Here is a 27,978-nt window from a genome sequence, read left to right on the forward strand (position 1 = left end):
AACAGCAATCAAGAGTTCAACCTCACTTCTCACAATAATGTTCATTTTGTCTAAACTATTTCTCTTTCAACTTATGCTGACTAACTATAAAATTTTAAACCATAAATAGTATTTTTCTACAAAGAATGTTTTTTCAAACAATACTATACATATATTTCAAGCTCTGTTTTTTTTGTGTGTGTGGAATAACAAATAAGACTGTTACTTGTTATAGTTTGGGGAGTGTTTTCCCCCTTGGTTGGTGTAAGATGGCAAAGAAATGACCATAAGAAAAGTCCAAGATTGTCCCACGATTTTACTCCCTAAATATTCACTTGCTTAGCAGTCCATTCATATAAATGTATCACAAAAGTATACGACAACCCATTCTAAGCTTACTTGTATTTGCTACTGGTGACTTTCAATATTATATGTGTTAACAAAATGAACCAAAATATTACCTAAGAAGACATAATGGCAGGGGAGGGGAGTTGGGTTAGAGAGCAACCAAATGACTTGTACGCATGCATATTACCATAACCAATGGACACAGACACTGGGGCAGTGGGGGCTTCCCCGGGTGGAAATGGCTGGGGGGGAGGGGGTGCGGTCAATTGGGGAAAAAGGAGACTTAGGTAAAACTTTAGACAATTTTAAAAAATTTAAATCAACTTTAAAAAATTATTATACTCTAACTTTACTTTTTTTCACCAAAATCATAACACACTATTTAGAATAAATGTAACTTAAATAAATGTATTCACATATTTATTGATTCAATAAATATTTCTTGAAGAAAAGAAACAAACAAAAAAAGAAGACATACCAACAGCCCAGCTGGTGTGGCTCAGTGGTTAAAGGTTGACCCATGAACCAGGAGGTCACAGTTCAATTGCTGATCAGGGCACATGCCCAGGTTGCAGATTCAATCCCCAGTAGGGGGTGTGTAGGAGGCAGCAGATCAATGATTCTCATCATTGATGTTTCTATTTCTCTCCCTCTCCCTCTCTCTCTCTAAAATCAATAAAAATGTATTAAAAAAAAAGACATACCAACATTAAATATATTATTTTAGAAATTAGAGTTCCAATTTACTATCATGATAAAAAGCTAATTTTATATATATAAATATTAAGTTCTCATTCTAAAATATAAAAATATTGAAAATTTCTCTAAATGAGTAATAAAAGAAATTTCCTTCCATAATCTTCAGTAGATTGTCATGACAAAGTCCAGTTGATATGGATAGTGGAATCATTATACCTAAGCATCTAAACCTTTGGGACAAAGTCTGCCCTATCACATATGTAGAGAGAAACAGCAAGGCTCTCAAATCAATTTAGTTTCACAGGTAAAAGGGGGATTTAATCTTATCAAGTATCCTATGGGTAAAAATATCCAGTTAAAGAGACAAAGCAACGATGCTTCTATCCTATTATATGTTTCTATCTTATTTTTCTCCCAAAGAGAGAAACAGAGAGAGATAAAAGAAAAGGTAATAAAAGATAAAAGCAACAGCAAGTTCAAAAGTATGCCAGTGAGCTCATGAGCAATATGGAGAGGGGGGAACATCTACAGAAATAAAAGCCACACTAGAAACAGAACAGGACTAGGAGCAATACAATAATAAATGGTACAGCAATGTCTGCACCAGAAGAAAAGATGGATCAAAGACTATGATCTGTTTATGGCATGCAAATATAGGTCACAGAATCATTTTTATATATTTAACAACTTGAGGAATATTTCAAACATGTGTATCTTAGGGGAGGTGAAGCTGAGAGGTTGAAGCAGATGTCAAACAAGAGACAAATAGAAGCCTAATCATGAGAATCTATCAATTTTAAAGTAACTATGGTTGGTGTAAAACTAAAGAAATTTTGAGTACAGAATAAAATTAAAATGTTATAATCTTGGCAATAAATAAATAACATGACAAAATATCAGGAAAAAAAGGGAGAGAAGAGGTCAAGTATGAGAAAGTATAACTCTGATGAGCTCAACTTTTAAAGCCAGGACTCATTAAGTAGCTGTTTAAAGTTAATAATTCAGTTAAAAGAAGTTTAAATATAGTAAAAAAGTTATAAAGGTAAATACCTTATCTAAGAACTGAAAATATTAACAAAAATTATGAGAAATAAAGGAGAAGCAAAGTATAAGAATATGGTTTTCCAAGAAAATTAAAATTTTCAAAATTGACCATAGAATATTGAGGATAAATCCTATCATGAGATAAATAATTTCAATGTCCTTTAAGTTATATAAGAATAAAGAAAAACTTTCTAAATGTTCTATTTTAAAAAATCACAAATAACACACATAGCTATAAATTAATTTTATAAATAGATAAAATCTTAAATAAAATATTAGCAATGACAAAAACGAAATTCTGAGATGTTCTAAATTAAAATTACAGCAGAGTGAGAGGACAATTCTTCCTTGTGGACTTTGCTGGTGTTTTCCCAGAATTAGCACTGTTTTACTGTCTCCCATCCTCCTCACCTACAGCTAATGTAAATCCTCTAAGAACTACTACTTATTTGTCCTCTGCCCCACTTGATGTTTAAAAATGCTGCAAAACTCTGGGATGATGGACATATCTTTCCTACCTAAACACACTACTGGTGGTGTACACTCCGTGTCCCAAGACAGGTCTTCTTTATTTGCTAGCAATGGTCTAAACCCTTTTTTAAAAAAGACTTTTAGCCATGGAAGTTAAAAAAATTTGTTTGTTTAGCAACAAATAAGATTCATCAAATTAAAAGAAAAACACATTATGCGCAATTAGGATTGTTCCAATATCACAAGACTAAATCAATACTAGAAAACCTGTTTAACAGGGTAATGTCTAAAGCCTTTTGCATCTATGAAGACAGTATATTTTTTCTCCAAAAATATTTTGATAACATTAAACATCTCAATAAAAATTACAATCGGATTTTTTTCAGTAGCTCAACAAGCTGTTTCTAAAGCTCATATGGGAAGAGCCATGTGCAATAAGTCAGGAAATTTATAAAAAAATAAATAAATAAAGAGAGTTCTAGCAGGTTTGGCTCAGTAGACAGAGCTTCGGCCTGCAGACTGAAAGGATCCTGGGTTCAATTCAGGTCATGGGCACATACCTTGGTTGCAGGCTCAACCCCAGCCAGCTATGAACGGCCAATGCAGGAGGCAATCATGATGTGTCTCTCTCACATCGATGTTTCTCTCTCTTGGTCTCTACCCCTCCCTTCCACTCTCTCTAAAAAATCCAGTGCAACTCTTCTACCTGCTCCCACTGTACAATTATTTTTATGACACCATAAATATGCCTTTGGATATATGTCGTGTCATAACAGTAAATAGGTGGGGTTTTTTTTAAAGTATGTGCCTTTTAATGTTATTGACCTCCTAATTTTGATTTAGAAAAATGACTATAAAATAAGTGGTCAATAAAAGTTATCTGATTCCGTAATTGTCTAGTTTAAGGTAAACCTTCTAATCCATTATTGTAAAAACGGTATGCTTGAAAAATATAAATAAATACAGCTATTTAACTGTGCTCTAAACTATAAAAAAAAAATCAAGGGAAAAATATCGTTGAGTGAGGATTAACAAAAAACCAAAAAAACAAAAAGTAAAGAGAGAGAGAAAAAACAAGATAGTCTACAAAATATTAAAAACCTAATAGTAATAAAAAGCTACAGTAATTAAAAATGTGGTATTGGCATGGAACAAAAAAATAAAAAATAAATCTCCAAATAGAGAAACAGGGAGGAATTTAGTATATGTAAAAGATGGCATTTTAAATCATCAGGTTAAAAAAGAAAAAGAATGTGTAATTCAATAAAGGGTACAGTGAAAAATACAACTATTGGAAAGAGGAATGATGTCAGTAGAAAAAATGAATTCCTAACTTTCCCCCTAATAACAGCTGGGTCAAAGACTCAAATATTTTAAAAACAAAAAATGAACTTGTCAAACACATTAGAAGAAACAAATAATTTTTTAAAAATTATATTATAGTACAATGGAACTTTGAAACAAAATCCCATGAAAGATTGATAAATTCAAAATTAAAATTAATAATTTGTCTTCTAATGACCTTGAAAAATGGCAATCAGAAAATGTATTTTCCATGTATATCACAAAAGATGAATTTACTTAATATTTAAATACATAAATTAAACATAAATATGTAAAATACACACACATTCCTAAAAGTCATGAAATATAACTAGCAGAAAAATGGGCAAAGATTAGGAATAGACAGTTCCAAGTAAAAGAAATACAAGTACTTAAATATATGATAAAGCAGTCAGCCTCACTAATTAAAGAAATATAAATAAATGAAAAATTTTTTCTAGTTATCAGATTGGCCAAAAATTATAAATGATAGATACAGAAGTGTCTAGTATCTTCCCATTTATGTATAAATACACATACATTCACATATATATAATATGCAAGTCAAGTTTCTAGAAGAATAAAGAAACAATTTGCTTACAGACTTGTTTATAGCTTCCCATGGGGAACAATACGAAACTGTACAGGGGTGAGACTCACTTTTTTTTTAAATCCTTTCCTACTTTTATGTGGACATATTCTAAGGTGGGATTACAGCAGAGAAAACATAAAATCCTTGCAGTGGGGAGACATAATAAACAAAATCAACTGTACACACACACACACACACACAATGGCAGATGATGTGATGTGAGGAACAATAAAGCAGGGTTACAAAGGAAAGGGACTACTTATATGCGGGAAGTATAAAAGGAATCCAGTGAAATACAGGTACATATGAAGGTTTCCCTACCACAAGATTGGGAGTAAAGTGATATGTAATCTACAACCTAAAGAGCAATTAGTCAGGAGGAGAGAAATAATGGTGGGAGAGAGGGTGAAAAGCAGAGAAAACTCGGGTATTCTTGGGTGGGTTTGGGTAGAGTGTACACAAATAGAAACCAGTTCAGAAAAGGTCATATAAAATAATTTAAAATGTTTATACAAGGGAATAGAAAATTAAAGCTATATTTTGGGAAGTACAGCAAGTGTTTTGGCAGAAATAAACTGAAAAGAAACCAGTTAAATGTCTCAGTAACTTTGTCCAAAGCTAAGGGGCTTTATGAGAAGACACAGCAATAGGACAGAGAGTAGTGAGTCGAAAAACGTACAGTAAATCCTCATTATTCACAGATACCAAATTTGCTAATTCACCTATTCGCTAAAACTTATTTGTAACCCTAAGGTTACCTGCAGCACTTTCATGGTCACTCAGAGAAACAAGTGCAAAGGAACAAAATATTTAACCATCTCAGCTGAGGTCGCACAAGGTAACACTCTGCCTTGTTTCAGCTCTCATACTGTACACAAGTGTCCTTTTCATGACTGGATAGTGCCACATTTTTTGCACTGTGATTTTAGCTTGTAATTTTGCTGTTTAAAATGGCCTCCAAGAGTAGTGCTAAAGCACTATTTAGTGTCCCCAAGAACAAGGCAGCTATGATGGGCCTGATGAATACAAGATGTGTTAGATAAGCTTCAGGCAAGAGTTATAGTGCTATTGGCTATGAGTTCAAAGTTAATGAACCAATAATATATAAACAATATATATTAAAGTATCTTTAAACAGATACATAAAATAAGATGATGTATTACATTGTTTGACAAAAATGTTGTGACCAGACAATCACAGGAACCTAACCCTGTAGGAGCAATGATTCAGTATTCGCACATTTCAGTGTTCACTAATTTATGACTTTATAAAATATAACTATACGAATGACAATCAACTGTATATGTACATACATATACTTACTTATTTGTAAAGCAGAAAGAATAGAACTGGTAATCAGTTATAAGAAGTAAATGAAGGAGAGAAATCAAGGATTATCTTAGCTAGATTTCTGGCCTAAACAACTATCGTATTTTCCGGCGTATAAGACGACTTTTTAATCCAGGAAAATCTTCTCAAAAGTCGGGGGTCGTCTTATAGGGCGGGTGCTGAAACTTCCGAGGCGGACTGGAGAATCTGCAGTCGCCGCATATGGTGGGGGGAGCTCAAAAACAGCCGCACTCCATTCATTTCAATGGAGCCGGACGGAGACCCCAAGTGTCTCCGGTTGGCTCCTTTTTGTGCCGCATAAGGTCTCCGTCCGGCTCCATTGAAATGAATGGAGTGCGGCCGGGTGCTCGCCACATACGGCGGGGATGCGGCCGCGGCCGTTTTTGAGCTCCCCCCCACCGTATGCGGAGACCGTATGAAAGCAGCAAGGGCGGCGCTGTACAAGTACGGTAGAAGAAACCACTCACCAGGATTCGTGGGAAGAAGTGACTTAACTTGGTCCCGATGACAAGGTGAGGGGGCGCCTCACCTGGAAGGGGTAAGTGAAGGGCGGAGCAAGCTGCAGGGGTCCGGGACGCCCGGGGTATGGAAAAAAGAGAGAGAGTGGTGCCCAGAAAAACATGCCTCTTTCACCTGTCTGGCCTGCCCTTGTATCCTATTACCGTACCTCCTTCTCTGCCTCTCAGATCTCGCTCCTGAGGACTGCAATGAAGCGGCGTTGCTAACTCTCCAGGGACTTGCCCAGCACTTGCTCTCTCTCTATTGTTATCTTCCTCCTATCATCATCAGTTCCAGTTTAGTTGACAGCTTAGAAAACAAACAGCATGGCAGCTCCCATGGGTTTATTGTCTTATCCTTCCTTTCAGCTTTAGAGTGAATTAGGAAAAGTTTAATCCACTTGCACTGTTTTATGTTTACATGTTTGATGAAAAACAGCCTTATGTTTATAAGTGACAGTTTTCCTGCTAAGTACCTGCATGTCATAAGCATTTGAATTAAAATTACCATATTGAAATCAAATCTGATGTTTTTTAAATTTTTATTTGGTGTGCTTTGGAAGAGGGGTAGTCTTATACGGCAAGTATATCCCAAACTCTATATTTTAACTGGAAAAGTTGGGGGTCGTCTTATACGCCCAGTCATCTTATACGCCGGAAAATACGGTAGAAGATGGTAATCCTATATAATAAAAGCCTAATATGCTAAGTGTCCAGTCATCTGGTCAGCCATTCAACCAATCAAAATATAACATGCTAATGATATGCTAAGGCCGCTTAACTGCTCCCTATGACGTGCACTGACCACCGGGGGGCAGACAGTCAACCAGCTGACCAGTCGCTATGATGTGCACTGACCACCAGGGGGCAGACGCACCGACCGATAGGTTAGCTTACTGCTGGGGTCCGGATGATCGAGGCGGAGTGAGACGGGCTGGATACACCCTGGAGCACTCCCGTAGTCCCTCTCTGGCTGGCTAACCTCCCATGTCCCTCGTGCACCAGTGGGGTCCCTCAGACTGGCCTGTGCCCTCTCGCAATCCAGGCTGAGGGACAGACCCCCCCAGAGTACACGAATTTCATGCAATGGGCCTCTGGTACTACTAATAAAGATAGGAAACAGAGGAAGTGGTGGCAGCTTGGACCAGGAAGGCAAAGATGTCAGCTTTGAACAGTGTAATGTATGTATGCCACACTGTAATAAATATAATTGTATGTTTAGGATGCAAATCCCCCACCTTTTGAAAGTTAAGAATCATATCTTTGTTCATATCTCCTACAACTAAATGATGCTTTCCTTTAAGTCATATAATATAAACCAGGCATGTCAACACCAGAAATGTACACTATATCAATTCTTTTACCTTCTACTGCCATCTTTGCCAAGTACATTACTCATATTCACCATAACCTATAACAGTGTTTCTATGTGAGTCCTAAAAAGTAAAAATGTATATAATTTTATCTTTTTGAAAGCAAGAAGTCTAAATAACGAATATCTTACAATCAGGCCGTTTGTTTTCTAATGTTTACAGAAACATAAATTATTAAAATACCATTCTAAAATATTAACCTTATATAAAAAATTCTAATGAATAAATTATGGCATGTTTTCATACTTGATTTAAGAAAACCTCAGAATTATCATTATTTCTATGTAATTTTTACAAAAATGTACACACACACTCACAAAGTGACAAATCTTTTTATACCCTAAAAACTAAAAATTATAATGTACATCTATATACACTGAGCCTTATATAATTATAAAAGAAACCTAATAAAGATACTCATATCTATGTCTGTCTAGTCAACATTACCTTTCTTTATCTTTGTAACAGAAGACAATTTCTAAACTACCACAAAACTGATTTTATAACCAAATATATACTTGTATGAGCAAGAAACAGAAAACTGATACATGGTCCTTCCTGAATATACAATTGTGTACTTGTTTATTTGCAATTGGCCACACAGAGATTCAGGGTCAATTTAAAAGGTAAATAATCAGAAATGCACTGTATTAATTTATCTTTGGTGTGACAACTAGTTGCATGACCTCCCACTGAATACTAAAAATTAAATACTGAGAATGGTTATTACTACTTATATTATAAAAGAAGTTTAAATAATCAGAAAAGCACTGTATAGATTTTATCTTTGGCATGACAATTAGTTGCATGACCTCCCACTGCATACTAAAAATTTATACTGAGAGAATAGTTATTACTACTTATATGATTAAAAAAAAAAAGTGAAGGAACGTTCAAGAAAGAAGGGTTCTAAGCCAAAGGGAGAAAAAGAGGTTAAGATGCCAGTTTAATTAATAGGAAATAAAGAGAAAGATAAAACAAAATAGGAAGTTCAACAAAATGTTCTGAATGGAAATGAAACACCAGTTCTTAGCAATCAATGGTAAGAACCATAACCAAAAAAGCCAACCAAAGACTTTAGAATGCACTAGGACAAAACATCTACTAGTATGATCTTTTAAAAGACACAACAAATTAAGAGTAAAATGGTCACTTTAAATGTCTTTTGTAGTTTATATCATTTAGAATGTAATTATAATATTTCTATTCCTAAAGTAAAATATTAATGTACTTGATCATAATGCAAATAAAAATGATTTTGCACCTCAAAATTGATATTTGAACTGGAAAGTAAACCAAAAACAGTTAATATACCTGAGCTAACAAGACAGCAGTCGGTGCATAATATGCATTTAGTGGGAGCAATCATTATCACTAGCAGCGTCTCCATGAACAAGCAGACCCTTGTCTCTTTTCCAAGGGCTAATGGCCAAAAAGGAAAGGGGCAGAGGGTCTTCTTGGTTCCACCCTCTGAATCTCAAGACAGTGACATTTCCCTAGTCAACAGGGCAAATGCATTCCATGGACACTCCTGACAGACTAGTAGCCATGACAAGTAAAAAAAAAAAACAGGGAGACATTAAAGAACTTGAGGCCCAGAGCACAAAATTCATGCACGGTGGGGGGGGAGGTCCTCTCAGCGCAACTTGCACCCTCTCCAATCCGGGACCCCTCAGGGGATGCCCGACTGCCGGTTTAGGCCCGAGGACATCCCTCTCACAACCCTGGACCACTGGCTCCTAATCATTAGCTCACCTGCCTGCCTACCTGGTTGCCCCTAACTGCCCCCCCCCCCCCAGCTGGCCTGGTCTCCCCTAACTGCCCCCTGCTGCTGGCCAGGTCACACCCAACTGCTCCCCCCACCCCCGCCCGCCAGCCTGGTCACCTCTTACTGCCCCCTTTGTTGGCCTGATTGCCCCCAACTGCCCCCCCTGCCAGCCTGGTTGCCCCCAACTGACACCCTGCTGGCCTGGCCATCCCCAACTGCCCCCCTGCCAGCCTGGTTGCCCCACACAGCCTGCTTGTTCAATCATTTGGTCATCCCTCACTAAGCCCCCTGCTAGCCTGGTCGTAGGCAGCCATCTTGTGAGGGCATGAGGGTTAATTTGCATACTACCTCTTTAATGAATAGGATAATTGCCTTCCCTATCACCCTATAATATAGAATTTTCCCTCTAAAATAATCTTATAAATGATAGTTATAATCCTAATCACCCAACAAAGGGACATTTCGTTCACACTGCAAGATCTATGTGACTTAAAAAGTATTGTATTTCCTACCTGAAAATTGGTTTGTTTAAAAGAAGGTACCACACAGTTCAACTCAATATGAGTTAAACAAGTATTTGTGGATTCATGTGCAAAGTGGACCACATATGTAGCACTAACTCTATCAGGAATTATTGTCAATTCCAAACAAACTCTTAGAACACAATTGACTTCTAAATTGGAGACTGCTTATACATAAATCCAGTTGATGAGTCATATACTAAAAGTTCAAAACTGTAAAAATGTTTGATTAAGGTCCAAGACTACAAAATCAGTAATTCAAACTTTAAAATTAATCATAAAATATGATTTATATGATCTCCTAAAAAGCATGTTGTGCACTGAAATATGTAATTAAAAATTAAGACATCACAAGGAAGTTTTTGGTCAAGAACTATAAAGACAATGTTGGCTTAAGTGTTCCCACCAAAACAGTGAATATAAGATCATACATAGCTAAAAAGACTGGAATGTCATTCTGTACATAAATAGAAACTAGAAATACCAAAAAATAAATTAAAAATTTATTAAAAGCAGCTGCCAGAGAAAAACGTATTTTTCCTGGCAAAAGGTCAGCTACTTCATTTTCATTAGGACATAATATTTTAAATACTATTTTTTCTTCAGGAAATATTAATAATATAATACCAGCATCCTCTTAGTAGTATGTAAAAGACCATAATTTCTACTCAGAAATTTTCCTTGGTATTCCTGATTACTAGAAAATATGAATTATGAATTCAAGTTGGTCAGATGTTATTCTAAGCATTAGTAATTCCTTTCATTCTACTTATTTCTTTCTCTAAGGCAGTAGTTCCTCAGCAGAAGTAACATATCAGAATCACATAGGACTATTTTGAAAATACACATTCCCAAATGCCATCCCTCAGAGAGGGGTTGACCACGTCTCAAGTGAAGCCACAGTATCTGTTCTAAAAAAATTCCCCCAGTGATTCTGATTGCTAGGTGAAAAAACTGCTTTAAGGGAAGAATTACAGACTTGTTCTACTGTTCAGAAGAGCTCTTATTTGGGCTGGCATTGCTGAAACTTAGCATGCAAAGCTATCAGTAGCAAAGAGAAAAACTCCACATTTCATTACTTATAGTAAAAAAGTTAGAGATCTGATAAAACTATCTATTCAAAGAACATACAACCATACTTAAAAACTTTCTATATATTTATTTGGAAGTATGCATTTAGGACAAATGGCCTTGAAAATATATAAAAATACTTTGTGTTTTAATTCAACTTCAATATTTACACAGTCCCTTAAAGAATTTTCATTTTATTTTCATCAAAAAATATATTTCAACAACCTCCACAGTATTCTGAAAAGTCAGGAATATAAAGATTTTTCTAATAGAAAAATTTTAGTTTCACCTCCAGAAAAAAATGAAACTTGGAATGATACCAGTAATATTTTAAAATGTAATTCTGTCTCAGCTATGCTATGCCACATATAAGAAAAACATTCATCACTAAACTATAATAATCCTAAATGGTAGCATTTTATTTAAGAATAAAGCACAAAAATATTTTATAAAAGAAAATGTCTCATTGTAAAAAAGTTCAATGCTTCAAACAAAAATATTGTATCTGAGGTTTGATTTCACAATATCAAGTTTTCATATGCAATTTGTAAACATACACCCAGTATAAGCTATCAACTTAAATAAAGCCAGTTATCATTAAAAAAGAGTAAAAGTGAAATTTCAGTGCAAAAATTCATATCAACTAAACTTATCAACTTAAGACAATTTTAATATAAAAATCACAACTTAAATTCATAATATAGTCATCCTATAAAGACTTTAAATCACTTTAAAATAAAACGCTCTACAACAGTTATCAAGTTTTCCTTTTTGTGACTATTCTCTAGTAAAAACTTTCTTTTGATTAGCTTTTACAATGTCGTCAGGAGATGCTGATTTGAAGTCAAATGGTGTTATTGCTATAAGAGGACTTATTTCTTTGTCCTTTATGTCTTGAACTTGTCTACTATAAAGAAAAGTCTTATAAAGGTCAAGGGTGCGTCGCTTGCAGCTTTTCAATGGGTAACGAAGACATAGTGTTGAAGCAAAAGCTGAAGGTCTAGCAGCAAGGGCCTTGGTCCAAGACAGAGAAAAAGGTGGTTTCCTACTCAGAGAGCCTTTATTGTTTTTCTTATTATCCTTAGCAGAAATGGAATGTTTCCCTAGCTTCAAACTCAGAACTTTAGTTCCTGGTGTTGGAGCAATTGATTGGTCTACTACAGGTTTTGGAACAAAATCTGAAGTTTTTATAAGAACACTAAGGTCAATATTTGAATCTATTTCAGGTGACCTCATTTCAGATAAACTGAGCTTAAGGGAATCTTTCTTATTCTGAGTGCTGTCTATATCAATCGTTTCTGCAATCAAATCAGAAAGTGACAAATTCTCAAAGTCTCTTGTAGGAGTAGTTTTATGAAATGCCAAAGATGACAGAGATCCTGTTAATTCTGATACTCCAGTTGAAGACATACACCGATTTGCTAGTTGTGATAGGGGAAAGGATCCCAAACTGGCAGATGACTGGTTACAAAGATCAGATAAAGTACAGCATTGGGTTGGATTGTTTTCTTTGTGGTCCTGAAACAGTTCAGCTAGGGATGGACTTCCACATTGGAAAAACTGCAAATTGTCATTTTTTAAAATATAATTCTTCGGACTTTGTTCAACTGAAGAAATGCTTCCAACTTCAGTCATTTTATGAGCGTTTGAATTATCAAGAGCCGTATTTTCCAATGAGCTAGTCAGGAGCAAAGGATTATTTAAACTTTCTAAACTGCTTCGTACTGGAATGTTTTGCAAATCAGGTAGTGAATTATTTTGAATAAATAAAGAGTTATTCGGTGTCGTGTTCTTAATCATTAAGGATTTTAAATCTGGAATTCCTTTGAAAGCAGAATCATCTTTGGGGACACATTCAGATGCATGAGGTCCTAACAAATTGGCATCTGGACTCTTTGAAAGTAGACTTTCCAGACTATCTGTAGATGATAATCTGACAGATGGCTGACTTTTAAAAGAATCTCTTGGCATATCATCAATTAGTTCAGCTAGTGACAGCTCTTTTGTTAACTTACATGATTCTAGTTTCTTTTCACTTTTAGGCCTGTCCAGTTTCTTTTTTTTATGGAGTAAAAAGTGACTTGGTACAACTGAGGAATTATGATATAATCCACATTTTGCTACTGGACCAGAAAAATCAAATGGTTTGCTACTGCAATCCAAATGGTTTGCAGACTGAGGACAAGAGCTTTGAACATTATCAGCTGAAACTTCAGAGTAAGATAATAAGACTCCTTACCTTACAAGAGCCATTAATTTTCAGATGAATAGGTTCACATATGCAGAAGACAGTCACAGCAACCAAAAGGAAACATGAAATGAGGCATTAATTACTAAATGTTTCTTTGATTATGACATGAATAAAGTGATAATTGATCATTATTTAATAAAAAGTGAACACTCTAAAAATCAATAAGAGAATTTTACCTTCCTTTAACTATCCAAAGTGACCTTCCTAATTTGTTCATTGACATATACAAATAAGTACCAAGTTAATTAATGTTCTAATTTCCATAAATTTATTAATGTGAGGCTATAACACTTAAATTATAGTCAGGAATGTCTCAAATTCAAAATGTCTTAAAAACCAGTGGAAAAAAGTAGGCTCATTTTCTGTATTTTTAATGTATTAAAAACAAGCAAATGTCATCCTAATAATTTAAGTTCTACAACGATCTGGGATAAACTATTGATATAGATGACATATTACAGACTCATTCTCATATTTGGTTAGTTAAAAGTACTTACCACAAACCACAAAATTACAAAACAATTTTTAAAGAAAATAAAAATCACCCTTACTGAATGGTAGCAGACTACGTATAACTTTGTTATGGCAAAAATCTAGTCCTCAGCTTACAGTAAATATCAACCCATTAACAAATCATCACGTTCCTACTGATAGATCTCATACCAGTTACTATAAAAGTATCTCAGTTCCCTTCTTATGTCAACTAGATCCCAAATTTAATCACAAACTCTACAAACTTAAAATTAAACATCTGGCTATAAATGAAAGAGTAGTATAATTATGATATTTATGATATTTAACCATCTGTACGCCATAAGCATCTATAGACACAAGCAGCAGACCTTTTTTAATTAAATTAAAAATATCGTGGTAGTTAAGTGGTTAAATAAAACTAAATTGCTTTTGTAAATACTATAAGCATAAAGGGATTTTTTTTTTACATTGTCGGGCTATTAATTTCCATCTACTGAACCATTAGAGTTAAAAAACAATAGTAATTTAAAAGCTCTCTAAGCTACTACCAAAAGGCTCAAGTGTCTTGTCTAGTTTTTAATAGGACTTTATTTCCCCTATATCCTGTTAGTTATGAAAGCAAGCAGAGGGGCAAAAAGGCTTTGATAGAGGGAACAGAGCACTCAGCTTAAAATTTCACAAACTAGAAAACCAAATGAGTGATTGTAACATGCAAAATTTTCTGCCCATTTTCCTTAACAGCTCAAGCAAATCACAGCCTCTTTTAAAACATTAACTATAAAACAAACTAAAAGAGAACAAGTAAAAGCATACCTTTTGCTATCTTTCCTGTCGATATTGCTCCCTCATTCTTGACCTTCAATTTCTGCATTTTATCTTGTTCCAGAACCACTGACAAAGCTTTCTGCACATCAAACTTGTTCTTCAGAACTGCTTCAATCAGTATGTCATCTGGCACAGCATCTCCAAATACCTCTCTCATATGATCAAGGCACGAATAAAGACGAGCTAGAACAGACAGCAATAATTAAAAGCTATGCTAAATGGTATCATGAAAGAACCTTCTATCTTCAAACCTGAAAGAAGAATTTGAAACCATAGTAGGATGTTCAACTCTACTTTTTCCTCTACAACTTATTTATAACTAGAGACCTGGTGCATGAAATTCATGCACAAGGCGAGGGGGTCCCCTCAGCCCAGCCTGCACCTTCTCCAATCTCCCTCTCACAATCCGGGACCGCTGGCTCCTAACTGCTCACCTGCCTGCATGCCTGATCGCCCCTAACTGCAACCCCTGCCATCCTGATCACCCCTAACTGCCCCCCTAGCTGGTCTAGTCGCCCCCAACTGTCCCCCCACTGGCCTGTTTGCCCCCAACTGCCCCCCTCTGTCGACCTGGTTGCCCCCAACTGCCCCCCCTGCCGGCCTGGTCACCCCCCCACTGTCCCCCCTGCCAGCCTGGTTGCCCCAGGCAGCCTGCTGTTCAGTCATTTGGTCATCCCTCGCTAACTCCCCTGCTGACCTGGTCGCCCCACGCAGCCTGCTGGTCAGTCATTTGGTCGTCCCTCGCTACCCCCCGCTGGCCTGGTCGCCCCATGCAGCCTGCTGTTCGGTTGTTACTGTGAGGGCATCATTACCAATTTGCATATTACTCTTTTATTAGTATAGATGATTTATATTTTTATCCAAACATACCCATCTTCTCTATCAAAGGAACAATTTCATTAATTAAGAAATCACTGTAATAACTGTCTCCTAAATAACAATGATTAATGCTTAAAAAATTTGTAAATTGTATACATTAATATCTACTATATAATAGAGCAGTGATGGCGAACCTATGACACGCGTGTCATTTCTGATGACACGTGGCCATTGAGGCGGCCGCATGCCGAGGATGAAACATTTGCTGCTCCTGAGGATGAAATATTTGCGAAATAATGTTTTTTCCTCAAAGTGACACACTACCCGAGTTATGCTCAGTTTTTTGGCGAAGTTTGACACACCAAGCTCAAAAGGTTGCCCATCACTGTAATAGAGGAATACCTAAATACAAATATCTTTGTTAAAATGTTTAAGAGAATTGTAAAGATGCAAATTCAGAACCAATGACATTACCATTTATGAGTTCTATCTTGACACTTAATTTACATGGATATGACCCATCAGAACACTTGCACAGTGTTACTTTGGACTTAAAATTTAAAAAACAAACAAATAAAAACAGCCTCTGGAAACTAATGTTTTGTAAAGAAATAAACTTCTATAATCTAATCATAAGTTCTACATAGAGCATATGAAACAGTAATTATTACTAAAAGAAAACAAATCACTGAAGTTTCTCTCTTAAGAAGATCAGGTGAAGATTTCAATAAAAATTCCAGTTACTAAATAACAGCCACACAATCAATTTTCAAATATACAATTTATCATATGCTAACAAAATATACTTAATAAAATGTATATTCCTTCAAAATATAAGATACATTTATACCATTACTACCCACCATCACTACTATGAACAATCACAATAAAACTGACGTTCTAGTATACTGGTTATTAATCATTTTCAGATAAAAAACACAGACTACTTTTACTATACCTTGATCAAATTCACTTAGCTGATGGTTCAAAAGAGAATTGGAGGATTCTTTCAGATCTTCATAATCATATTCTTCTACAGGCTCAGCAGGTTTGTCACGTCGTGAGTAAATAAACTGAGCAGCTAGAATATAAAATGATTGAAGAATGCTTTTATATAGTCATTTCTCATTAACTTTTTTTTACAAAAGTTAAAGCAAAAATTAAGGATTCTGATCTACTATCTATAGCCATTTATCTACATTCTATAATACTGGATAAAAACAAAGACAAAACATATCATACCCCAAATCCTTCTCAAATGTCCTTACTAACTACTCATTAGCTTCTTATAATCATCTTCCTTATTTCTCCTATTTTCAAAACCATTACCCTGAGTTTACTTTCTCTATAGTTTTCAAAAACTACCTTTCCTAATATCTCATCCTTGTCTACTACTCTATCTTCCTTAAAAATTTCTCTTCTTTGGTATAAATATTCCAAACCTCATATCAAACTTGCTTATTTGTATAATTATGAAAATACTAGAAACAGACTAGGTCTTCAATTTCCAAAAACTGCTAATTTGCCTAAACCCAAGAGTTGACCAAAATCATAGATCTTAACTTTTGAACAACTCATACTTTCAATCATACACTGATAACCGTATACTAGTATCATATTCCTAACTTTGACTTTGACTTTCAGACCTTATTCTCTGCTACTCTGCAGTACTGGCACAGTGTCAGTATGTAAATGGGTATTATATATTTCATTAAAAGGAAGAAAGACAAAACATCAAAGTGCCAACATATGCCTGAATATCACACACAAAATACAAGTGAGCAAAGAAGAAAATATCATGCATGCCCAAAGTCTTGACTTGACTAGATGCCCACTGAGCTCAATTCTTAGAGACTGTATTCAATTGTGAAGGTATAAAATTAAAGAATAGGGAAGAAGGATAGAAATCCTATCTAATAAAGAGGGAATATGCTAGTTGACCATCACTCCATCACAAAGATGGCTGCACCCACAGCTGAAGCCAAGTTCCCATAAGGAGCCTTAACGAGCAATCAGCAGGGACCTGAGGCTACGCCCTCCCCCAGCCCCGCCCCCGTGGGGCTGGACAGGGGACCTCAGGCCATGCTCCCCACCCAGCGAGGCTTGATGGGGGACCTCAAGGTGCACCCCCAGTGCTGGTTGGGTGAATTCAGGCCGCGCCTCCCCGCCCAGCGGGGCTTGACAGGGGACCTGAGGCTGCAACCCCCTCACGGTGCCGGGCCGGGGGACCTGAGGCTGCACCCCCCTGCCAGTGGGGCTTGATGGGGGACCTGAGGCTGTGGCCCCCCTCCCGGTGCCGGGCCGAGGGACCTGAGGCTGCACCCCCCCTGCCGCTGGGGCTTGACGGGGGACCTGAGGCTGCATCCCACCACCTGGCAGGGCTTGATGGGGGACCTCAGGCCATGCCCCCCACCTAGCGGGGCTTGACAGGGGATCTCAGGCCATGTCCCCCACCTGGTGGGGCTTGACAGGGGACCTCAAGTCACGCCCCCCACCCCGGTCTGGGCTGGGAGACCTCAGGCCACGTCCCCCATCCTGGCACCAGGCCAGGGCTTGACAAGGGTGGGACTGGCCAGGTCTGGATCTAGCCCAATGGGGGCAGGGGCCAGCCGGGTCTGGGTCTCATGCGATTTTGAAGTGCATGTGGGTGGGCGGGGACTTGACTCTGGGTCCCGTGTTGAGCCCCAGACTCTGACAGGAGGAAGGTTTTCATATACATTTTACTAATTTTCTTTCATCTCTGACACTACTATTATAGAGAAAGGGCAAATAGCAGTATTAAAATTATTTCCTCTAATTAATCCCCTTTTAATGTGCACAAATTTCATGCACCGGGCCACTAGTATCAATATAATATTCTAAAGGCAAGGTATTATTAGAGATTTTATATTCTTTGGCTTTCTGGAAGAGCATGTGACATGGAAGTCTATTGCTAAGCATTCCCGCATTTGACTTTTATGCATGTTTTCAGAAAGTTATTACCTATGAAAGTAAGGAAAACTAACTACATTCAAAATTTATAGAAAATATATATATATATATGCATTGACTAGTAGATAACACTATGGCTTATGTAAAACCTATAATCAAAATGCCATGGCATAATGCTACCTATTCATAGTATAAATCAATGATGGCCTTATAGATTAGCAGGAAGGCAAAAAGTAAAATGAATTGACGTACTTTAAAAGTCAAATGAGTAGTACAGATAACAAGTGCTGTAGAAGCAGAGAAGATTAATCACTGAAGACTGGAGCACTTATAACAAGGAGGCAAGAACATCAGAAAAACTAAAGAACAGAATAAAAGAAGTATAGAGCACCTGAGAGGATTCAATCTATTCTGCTATAATGCACATTTCCTTAACCAAACTAGCTCATATCAAATGATAATTAGGGGAATAATTAAAGTATACTATTCAAGTTGCTTTGGTTTATGAGATATTCCCCCCCAGTACCTCAATGTTTTGCATCACTGCATAATGGCAACAAGTACAAAGTCCACGACACCAACCATAGAAGTGCCTATAAATAAAAGCCTAATATGCTAAGTGCCCAACCATTCGTTCGACCATCCCACCAGTCGCTATGACGCGCACTGACCACCAGGGGGAAGACACTCTGACCGGTAGGTTAGCTTGCTGCTGGGGTCCGGCCCACAGAGACTGGGCAAGACTGGGCAAGATGGGCCGGACATGCCCTGGACGAATCCGTGCACTGAGCGGTTTCGGCCTGATCCCTGCAGGCCAGGCCGCGGGACCCCACCGGACCTCTAGTTACAACTGTAATTGTACTGTGATACCAGATAGCCCCACATGCTTCCTCTGGGCTCAGTTTGGCCATGTGTCCTGTCTTTGTGTGTGCTTATTGCTTGGCTCTCTAAGATCTGTAAGCATTTTGCCTCTGCAACATTACTCATCAGTATTAACTCTTTCTTAACATCGTTTTTATATCAGGCTTTCACCTTTTTATATATATATTTTTATTGATTTCAAAGAGGAAGGGAGAGGGAGAGAGAGATAGAAACATCAATGATGAGACAGAATCATTGATCGGCTGCCTCCTGCATGCCCCCTACTGGGGATCGAGTCTGCAACCCGGGCATGTGCCCTTGACCGGAATCTGAACCTGGGACCCTTCAGTCCACAGGCCGAAACTCTATCCACAGCCAAACCAGCTAGGGCTCACCTTTTTTTTTTTAATGTAATGACCTATGTTTACTGGAATATTTATTAGAAAGTTCATGTAGCCCTGGCTGGTATGGCTCAGTTAGTTGGAGTGTTGTCCTGTGAACAGGAAGGTCTCAGGTTCAATTTCCCATCAGGGCACATACCTAGGTTGTAGGTTCGATCCCTAGTCGGGGCACATATAGGAAGCAACTGATTGATATATCTCTCTCACATTTCTCTCTCACTCTCTCTCTCTCCCTTCCTCCCTCTCTGAAATCAATAAAAAAATTAGGGGGGGGGGGGAGAAAGTTAATGTATCTTTTCAAAATGTGCAAGAATTTTTATTAAGATGATTACTGTTTTTGTTAGTACTTTATAGATGAGTGGTCTATCAGGATCCTATTTTTTTCCAGAAGTTCTGCTTTTTTTAGCATACAATTTTCAAGACCACAAGTTGGTCATTTTTCAAGAATTCATATATATCCCTATTTCCCTCCCTCTTGTGCAAAGAGAATGTAACATTGCTTTATAAAGTCAGCCTGGCTAAAACAGCAGAAGAAACATCCTACTTCATAGATACTCTAAGATGACCACTTTTTTTCACGTTAAAATCTCAGAATGAGGGAATGTCTCAATCACATGGCATCTTAGCATTATAGCTAAGACTGATGGGTGATTTTTTTTTTAAGTAGTACATAAAATTATTGTACAATCCATAGCTTTTTAGATTTAATAAAATGTGGTAATACTAAAAAATATAAACAGGGCCATTTTGTGGTTGGTAACTTACAAATTACTTTCCTGGCTGAAATAAACCATTCAGTTTAGCCTAAAAGTAACAAATGAACTTTTCCCAACTTCCTCTCATAGCTCTGAACTGTGAAGAAAATTTTAAGAGAAATCAAAAATTAAGTGAGGTAGTAAGTCATATACTCCTCTCATCAATTTTCACTTAGGAAATATTGACAAAGAAAAGGAAGTTGTCAATGACCCAGCTTCTACTCTACCTCCTAGAAGCTATTTTTTCTACCCCAAACCCACACACAAATCAACTCAGAAACTTATATTGTGGCCATTGTTTTGGAAATATTAATGGCTGGATTTCCAGGGGAGACAGGTGAGGAGGAGGAGGGAAGTTAGAGGGAGAAAAAAATGTCCAAATATTTGAAGTTGAAATGAGAACCCAAAAGATAACAAATACAATTTAAAAAAAGACAAGGGCAATGGCAAAAAAGGGGGGCAAATATAAAATGCTGTTTCTGTCTAAAAATTTAAATGCTTTCTGAAAAATTGGACACCTATAATGACTTTCAAAATTAAGGTATTTTTACAAGCATAGAAGTTCAAAGAATTCAAAACCTGACTCTTGAAATCGCCTAAAATTGTTTCCCAAACACCTTAAAATAAAAATCATGTATGAGGCATTCATTCAAGATTTAACTTTCTACGTCTCTTCCCCTGGAAATAGTTGGATTCAGTGGTGCTGGAATGGGGCAGAGAATCTGTACTTTTAAAAACACTCCCAGCTGATTGGTATCATCAGGGAAAGTTAGGAAACACTAGCCTACAAGCCTCCTCAGCCTCCCCTTGCATCTGCCTCACCTGTAGTCCAGTCACTTTGTATTACATCATCATTACTCCCCTAAAATCAAAACTATTAACAAGCTGACACTACACACCTAAAATTAAAAACTGCCTTCCACAATTTGGCTCCTATTTCCTAGCCCTCTTTTCTACCGCAATTGCATTTATCTTGTGAGTCTTCCCAAACACATCTCACTCAGAAGCCACTACTTAAGCATGTTGTTTTTTCTATCTAGTATGCCATTCTTACTCCCTTATTTACCAGTCCCAATCAGTTGACTTCTTGTGTACAAAAGTAACTCTCAAAGAGTCAGATTGTCCTGGATGTGAACCACAAACTAGACACACTTCACGAGCTGTAAGAGACAAGGTAAATTCTGACCTCAAGAAAACTAGGTCAGCCCAGCCGGTGTCGCTCAGTGTTTGAGTGTCAACCCATGAACCAGATCAGGGTTTGATTCCTGGTCAGGGCACGTGCCTAGGTTACAGGATCAATTCCTAGCAGGGGGCATGCAGGATGCAACCAACCAATGATTCTCTCTCATCATTGATGTTTCTATCTCTCTCTCCTTTTCCTTCCCTCTCTGAAATCAATATATATAAAGAGCCATAGCCAGTTTGGCTCAGTGGATAGAGCGTTGGCCCGTGGACTGAAGGATCCCGGTTTCGATTCCGGTCAAGGGCATGTACCTTGGCAGGCTCAATCCCCATGGGGGAGGCAACCAATCAATGTGTCTCTCTCACAACAATGTTTCTCTCTGTGTCTCTCCCTTCCACTCTCTCTAAAAAACTCAATGGAAAAATATCGTTGGGTGAGGATTAAAAAAAAAAAGAAAGAAAACTAGGCCAATCTCAGAAAAACACTCTCAGAATGCCTAACCTTATGTATTCTTAGCTCACTACTCAAGATTAAGCATAATTTATCCAAATAAGACTAAATGTGTTAATCTGCAATATTAAGATTTTTTTCACTAGTCCCTCTCTCTAATGAAGCTTTTCACCCATGCAAGCCATACCCAACCAACTTCCAAATCTTGTATAAACCTTATGGCCTATAATTATCTCTGGAGCCTATAGGTCAGTGATGGCGAACCTATGACACGCGTGTCAGCACTGACACACGTAGCCATTTCTGATGACACACGGCCACTGAGGCGGCCGCATGCCGAGGATGAAACATTTGCTGCTCCTGAGGATGAAACATTTGCGAAATAATGTTTTTTCCTCAAAGTGACACACTACCCGAGTTATGCTCAGTTTTTTGGCGTAGTTTGACACACCAAGTTCAAAAGGTTGCCCATCACTGCTATAGGTCCTAAACAAATGGTTCTCAAAGAAAGTCTCAGAATACTCTGGAGGGTTTGTTAAAACAGTAGTTATATCCCATCTGCAGAGTTTTTGACTCTGGGATGGGGCCAAGAATTACTTTTCTAACAAATTTTCAAGTCAAGTGGTACATGGACCACATCTTGAGAACACTGTCTAAAATATCCTCACCTCTTCCAGATCAGTATAATTGTCTCCTAACTAATCTACCTGCATTTACCCATGTACTGCCTTCAATCCAGTCTCTACGTAGAAGAGATTTTTTTTAAATCTCCTATCTCATTATCATGCTACATCATCTTCCCAGGTCAATGGTGATAATGAATTGTAGGAGCCCAAAAGTATTATCCTTAATCTCTACAACATGTGGTCTTTTGAACCCCTGAATGAGCTTTAAAGAAATGCAGATTAAGCCACCCCTCAGCTTCTAACCAGGCTTTTTCTATACTCTATTTCCTGATGCTAAGGTTAAGTCTATGCAAAGTATATTTCTTATTGGACAGCTAGCTCCGGGTTCAATCCCAGTCAAGGGCACATGCCCAGGTTGCAGGCTTGATCCCCAGCGTGGGACGAGTAGAAAGCAGCCAATCCATGATTCGCTTTATCATTGATGTTTCTCTCTCCCTCTCCCTTCCTCTTGAAATCAATAAAAATATATTAAAAAGAAAATGTCAGAGTTCATTGCACACATTAAAAAAAAGAGAGACATGTCTTTGGTGAACACACTATAGATGATGTATTATAGAATTGTACACCTTAAACCTACATAATTTTATCAATCAATGTAACCCCAATAAATTCAATTTATGAATGAATGAATGAATGAATGAATGAATGAAGTGGTACAGGTTTACAGGACAGGTCAGGTTTTCAGGAAAGTAATGGATTTATAGGTCAGCTCAGCAGAACACAGTATTAAAGAAAAGGCAGACTGATAAAAATGTTAATCACATTAAATCTTTAAACTTGTGGAAAATGAATTTTATGAATTATACCAGCATTTATGCTCTACTTAACTATATTTAATTACACTCCCTTTTATAGCATAGTAAAATTAGCAGGACATTTTAACTAACTGTTTACAGAGTAGAATGAAATTTGAAGACAGCCCTCGTTTGGCTCAGTGGATAGAGCATCGACCTGAGGACTGAAGGGTCCCGGGTTTGATTCTGGTCAAGGGCACATGTCTGGGTTGCAGGCTCCATCCCCAGTAGGTAGTTTGCAAGAGGCAGCCGATCAATGATTCTTTCCCATCACTGATGTTTCTATCTCTCTCTCCTTCTCCCTTCTTCTCTTAAATCAATAAAAATATATTTAAAAAAAAGAAATTTAAAGACAGATGTATTATTTGAGAAATTAGTGAGAGGAGAGTCTGGATTAAGATTCAGTCTTGCTGCAAAGAACACGTGAATGTTTTCTTTATACAGTGGCACAAAAGAAAACTTTCAGCAGATTAGACAGAAGATGCAGCTCTGATGAGTAATCTGAACTCTAAATCAATCTATGGCTCCATCAAAATTTGGAACTACATTTATCTGGTTTATTTACCAAATTAAGAGTAGATAAACTAAAATACTGTGAAGGAAATTCTATGCATAACGCATCAGTGTTTCTAATATTCAAGATTCCTGAGAATATACAACAAACTGCTGTCTGCCTTCAAAAGTTTTAGTTTTAGATAAGATTATCATTTCAGTACAATTTAGTTTAATTACATGTTGCAAAGAAGATTGGAAAAGCCAGTTTTCAGAGTTTTCTTCCAATTGATTAAAGCCAAGTGATGTAATCAAAACTTTAAATTCTACTCACAGGTAAAGAAATTATTTTTTCACCTTTAAAAGTTAACATACAATTACTTTTTAAAATATTACTTAATATTAGTCTTATGGAATCACTCTAATCATAGAATGTCACTAATAATTACTTAACATTTTTAAACACCCAAATAATGAAAATCAAATTATTTTTAAAATTCACCTGTTGATGGAGAAATGCAATAATCATCTTCTACAGACTGGCCATAGAGATCATCATCTTCAAAATCTAAAATAAAAACACAAGAGATAAATTCATTTATAAGTTCTTTATATATTCTTAGTTATTAATAAAAAAAAGCATCTGGATTCTTTCCAAAAGAAATTAAATTGTTCATCAAAATTAAAGGAACTTGGATTGTCTACTTTTCCTAAAAATTTTACCTACAAGATAGGTATTTATTGATTTTCTGCATTTATACACGAAATTCGTGCAAGAGTAGGCCTTCCTTCCACTGGCTGCTGGCACTGGCCTCCCTCTGGCCCCAGGGACCCAGGCTTCCCTCCGGCTCTTGCTTCATCTGGAAGAATGTCCTGAATGATGTCCGGTCTAATTAGCATATTAAGCTTTTATTATTATAGATAAAAACATACATGGTTCTTCAGTTTTTAAGATAATTTGGTCCAATTTTTCACCTCATGTGATCAAAAAGTAATAATCCCACAGACCACATACTTAAATTGACTTTCTGGAGTTGACAAATATCCAAAATGAAAACCATCCATTTTTTTCACCAATGCTCTCTAAACACAAAGCATTTATTTTTCATAACTTTATGCAAGGCCCATAATTGTCCACTGCATAGAGATGTAGTGCTTGTCCTAATTTTAATTTTACTATTGGTCCCCAAAGCACAGGTTATAAAATCAGACCAAGAAAGCAATTTGTCTTCATGTAGAACAGTGGTTCTCAGCCTTTCTAATGTCTCGACCCTTTAATGCAGTTCCTCATGTTGTGGTGACCCCCAACCATAAAATTATTTTCGTTGCTACTTCATAACTGTAATTTTGCTACTGTTATGAATCGTAATGTAAATATCTGTGTTTTCCGATGGTCTTAGGCTCTATAGCAGCGGTTCTCAACCTGTGGGTCGCAACCCACAGATTGAGAACCACTAGCAGGGTGGACTAAGACCCTGCTAGCTGTTCTTTTCCTCAACAAAATTTTGGGAGTATTTACTTCATGTAAGCAATGTGGCGGCCATTAGAATAAATATCAAACATAAGGACTTTGTCTTCCTGACACTTTTAAATTAATAGCTAAGGCAATCACGTAACGTGCTATCCAAATTACAGAGAAGAACCAAGTGAGGGTTAAATAGAGGAACCAATAGGTTTTGGAGCATAAACTCTCCTTAATGAAGTTATATTACTTTTGAGAATTTTAAAATTATTATTCTGAGAGTACAAAGGAAAGCTTAACTGGGAAAAAGAGAGAGAGACTGGACCCTTAAAATGAGTAGAACTTTGTAAGGAAAAGGGGGTGAACCTCCTATTCTATAGGAATAGCTTGGTTATGACGTCATCAGTTGTTCCAAAGAAACCTGACAACCTAACCAGGAGTTTAGCACTCGCTCCCGCAGGCCAAGCACTTCTCCGGGAAGCTTTCCTTCACAGGGAATTCATACTCTACTCCTCCAACACCCTCTGAATAAGGTGCTCTTACTTCCATAGCTTCCTTGAAACTTACTTTTCGTAGCATCTCATACTCACTTTAATCCTCTGTGACTTGCTTATCTCCCCCTTTAGACTCCATCAAACATTTTACTATCAGTCCCCAAAGCTTAGAACAGTACACCAAGCATTCAATTAAAGAAGAATAAACAATTAATGTTGTTTGAGGAAGTAAAATTTATTAAAGAAAAAAATTATTAAAGAAATTAATTACTTTATTAAAGTAGTTAGGCCTATTCATGTCTTTTATAGCACATCTGCAAAAATACCTCCCAGGCTAAAGTCATGTCTAGGTAACTGTGGTCGCCACGCAATACTTATCTCCACTGCAATACTTACAACGGCCTCCATTCTGAGGTGAACACTAGGAACCTAATATATATATATATATATATATATATATATATATATATATATATGTGTGTGTGTGTGTGTGTGTGTGTGTGTGTATGTATGTGTATGTATGTGTGTGTGTGTATATATATATATATATATATATATATATATATATACACACACATATATATATATATATGCCAGGCTGACTGAGTTACAGCCTCCAAATGCAGTTCAGAGTGTTAGCCTCCAGTATGGTGAGAGCATATTGATGCTCTACAATAATCTACTGGGAGTGCCAATAATAACCACTAACATATCAAGCATACTACATGCTCTGCACTCTACAAAGCAATGGGTCTTCATTCCTCTTCTGCACTCAAACTTGTCTGTAATTTGTTTGTATTATGCTTAGCATGACCCATAATTATCCATTGCCTAGAGATGTTGTACTTTGTCCTAAATTAATTCTAACTTTTTTTAAAATTCCTAGAGAACATTCAAATACATTTTCTTTTATTTCATTTTTTAAAATCCCTAAATCCTTTTTGAAGCCTTCTTTCTTCTATTACTGCTTTTTTTTTTTCCCATCCCAAAATGCATTTGCATTGAGAATTTTCAACCAAGAATTAAGGATACACCTAAGGGGTCTTTTTAATAGGTATCTTTTCTACCATCCCCTACATTTCCAATTTAATTTGAAACTCATAGAAAATACATTAATCAGTTAGCTCAAGCCAGATTCTGCACTGAATATGTATGAAAACACAAAAAGATTTACCATGTAAAACTAACACAGTTAAAAACAAAACAGTTGGATGTAACCATTAAGTCAGTCAATCCGTGTGTTACAAATAAGCAAGGTTTCATGGGCATGTTTGAAAGGGGGTTGGGGGGTCGGGAAAAGGAGCCAGAAGTAGGCAGTGCGTGCCAGACGCGGGAGGGAACGATGCGAGGGAGACGTGACGATGCTTTACGTGCACCAACACGGCCGCGTCCCCACCGCACCGAAACCTGACGCTGTGCTGCACCTCCCCGGCCCTCAATAAGCTCAACCCCAAAGGCAGAAATCACGACATCAAACAATGCCATTCTCTGGCATTATTTTCTCCAACTGAGCCTCCTCTGAATGCCAGGCTTGCGCCACCGACGAGGAATAAACAGATCCTAGAGTGATGCCCATAAGCTGGGATTCCGCCTGACACGGAGAACAGGACATCGCGGCAGAAGCCTGCCACCTACCTTCATCGTAGTTATAGCCCCGAACATTCCGATGCCGGGCCATGGCGGCGAAGAGGGCGTTCGCCACAGCCTCTTACAAAACACCCGCTCAGACACTGATCAGGCGCCAACTGCGGCCCGGAGAACACCTCGACGCCATTTTGGCTTCCGGCAGGCCTCTGCGCCGAGCGCCTGCGCACGCCGGACGTCCTGTCTGCGCACTGCGCGCGACGGCAACCTCTCAGGGTCACCCGCCGCACGGGGAACGCATGCGCATTCGCGCAGATCGGAGGTTCCTTTTAGGCGTGGCCCCGCCTACAGGCGGGTTGACTGACAGGAGTTCCAAAGAGGCGGAATTCCAAGGCTCACAATTGGTTGATTTGGATCAACAGTTACTAGAAAGTTATCCTAGACCTACACCCGCGTTCCAGATTATTTTCCAGATTTGGT

The 27,978-nt window shown here is 37.5% G+C and overlaps 1 protein-coding gene across 3 annotated transcripts in view; it reads right to left on the reverse strand.

Moving 5' to 3' along the window:
- The window catches only part of HBS1L (HBS1 like translational GTPase), a 77,021-nt gene extending 49,287 nt beyond the window's left edge, over nt 1–27,734 (reverse strand). The window contains exons 1-5 of one of the 3 annotated variants that reach the window (XM_079780337.1): nt 27,550–27,734; nt 24,461–24,526; nt 16,364–16,486; nt 14,575–14,769; nt 10,853–13,270 (exon numbers count right to left, since the gene is read on the reverse strand). In XM_079780337.1, the coding sequence (XP_079636463.1) occupies nt 11,814–13,270; nt 14,575–14,769; nt 16,364–16,486; nt 24,461–24,526; nt 27,550–27,592 (1,884 nt within the window). In that variant the 5' untranslated portion in view covers nt 27,593–27,734 and the 3' untranslated portion in view covers nt 10,853–11,813. The other 2 variants (XM_079780336.1, XM_079780338.1) reach the window with 2 other exon arrangements.
- Nucleotides 27,735–27,978: the final 244 nt, after the last annotated feature.

This window comes from Cnephaeus nilssonii, assembly GCF_951640355.1.
Source record: "Cnephaeus nilssonii genome assembly, chromosome: 9".
NCBI classification, from domain to species: domain Eukaryota; kingdom Metazoa; phylum Chordata; class Mammalia; order Chiroptera; family Vespertilionidae; genus Cnephaeus; species Cnephaeus nilssonii.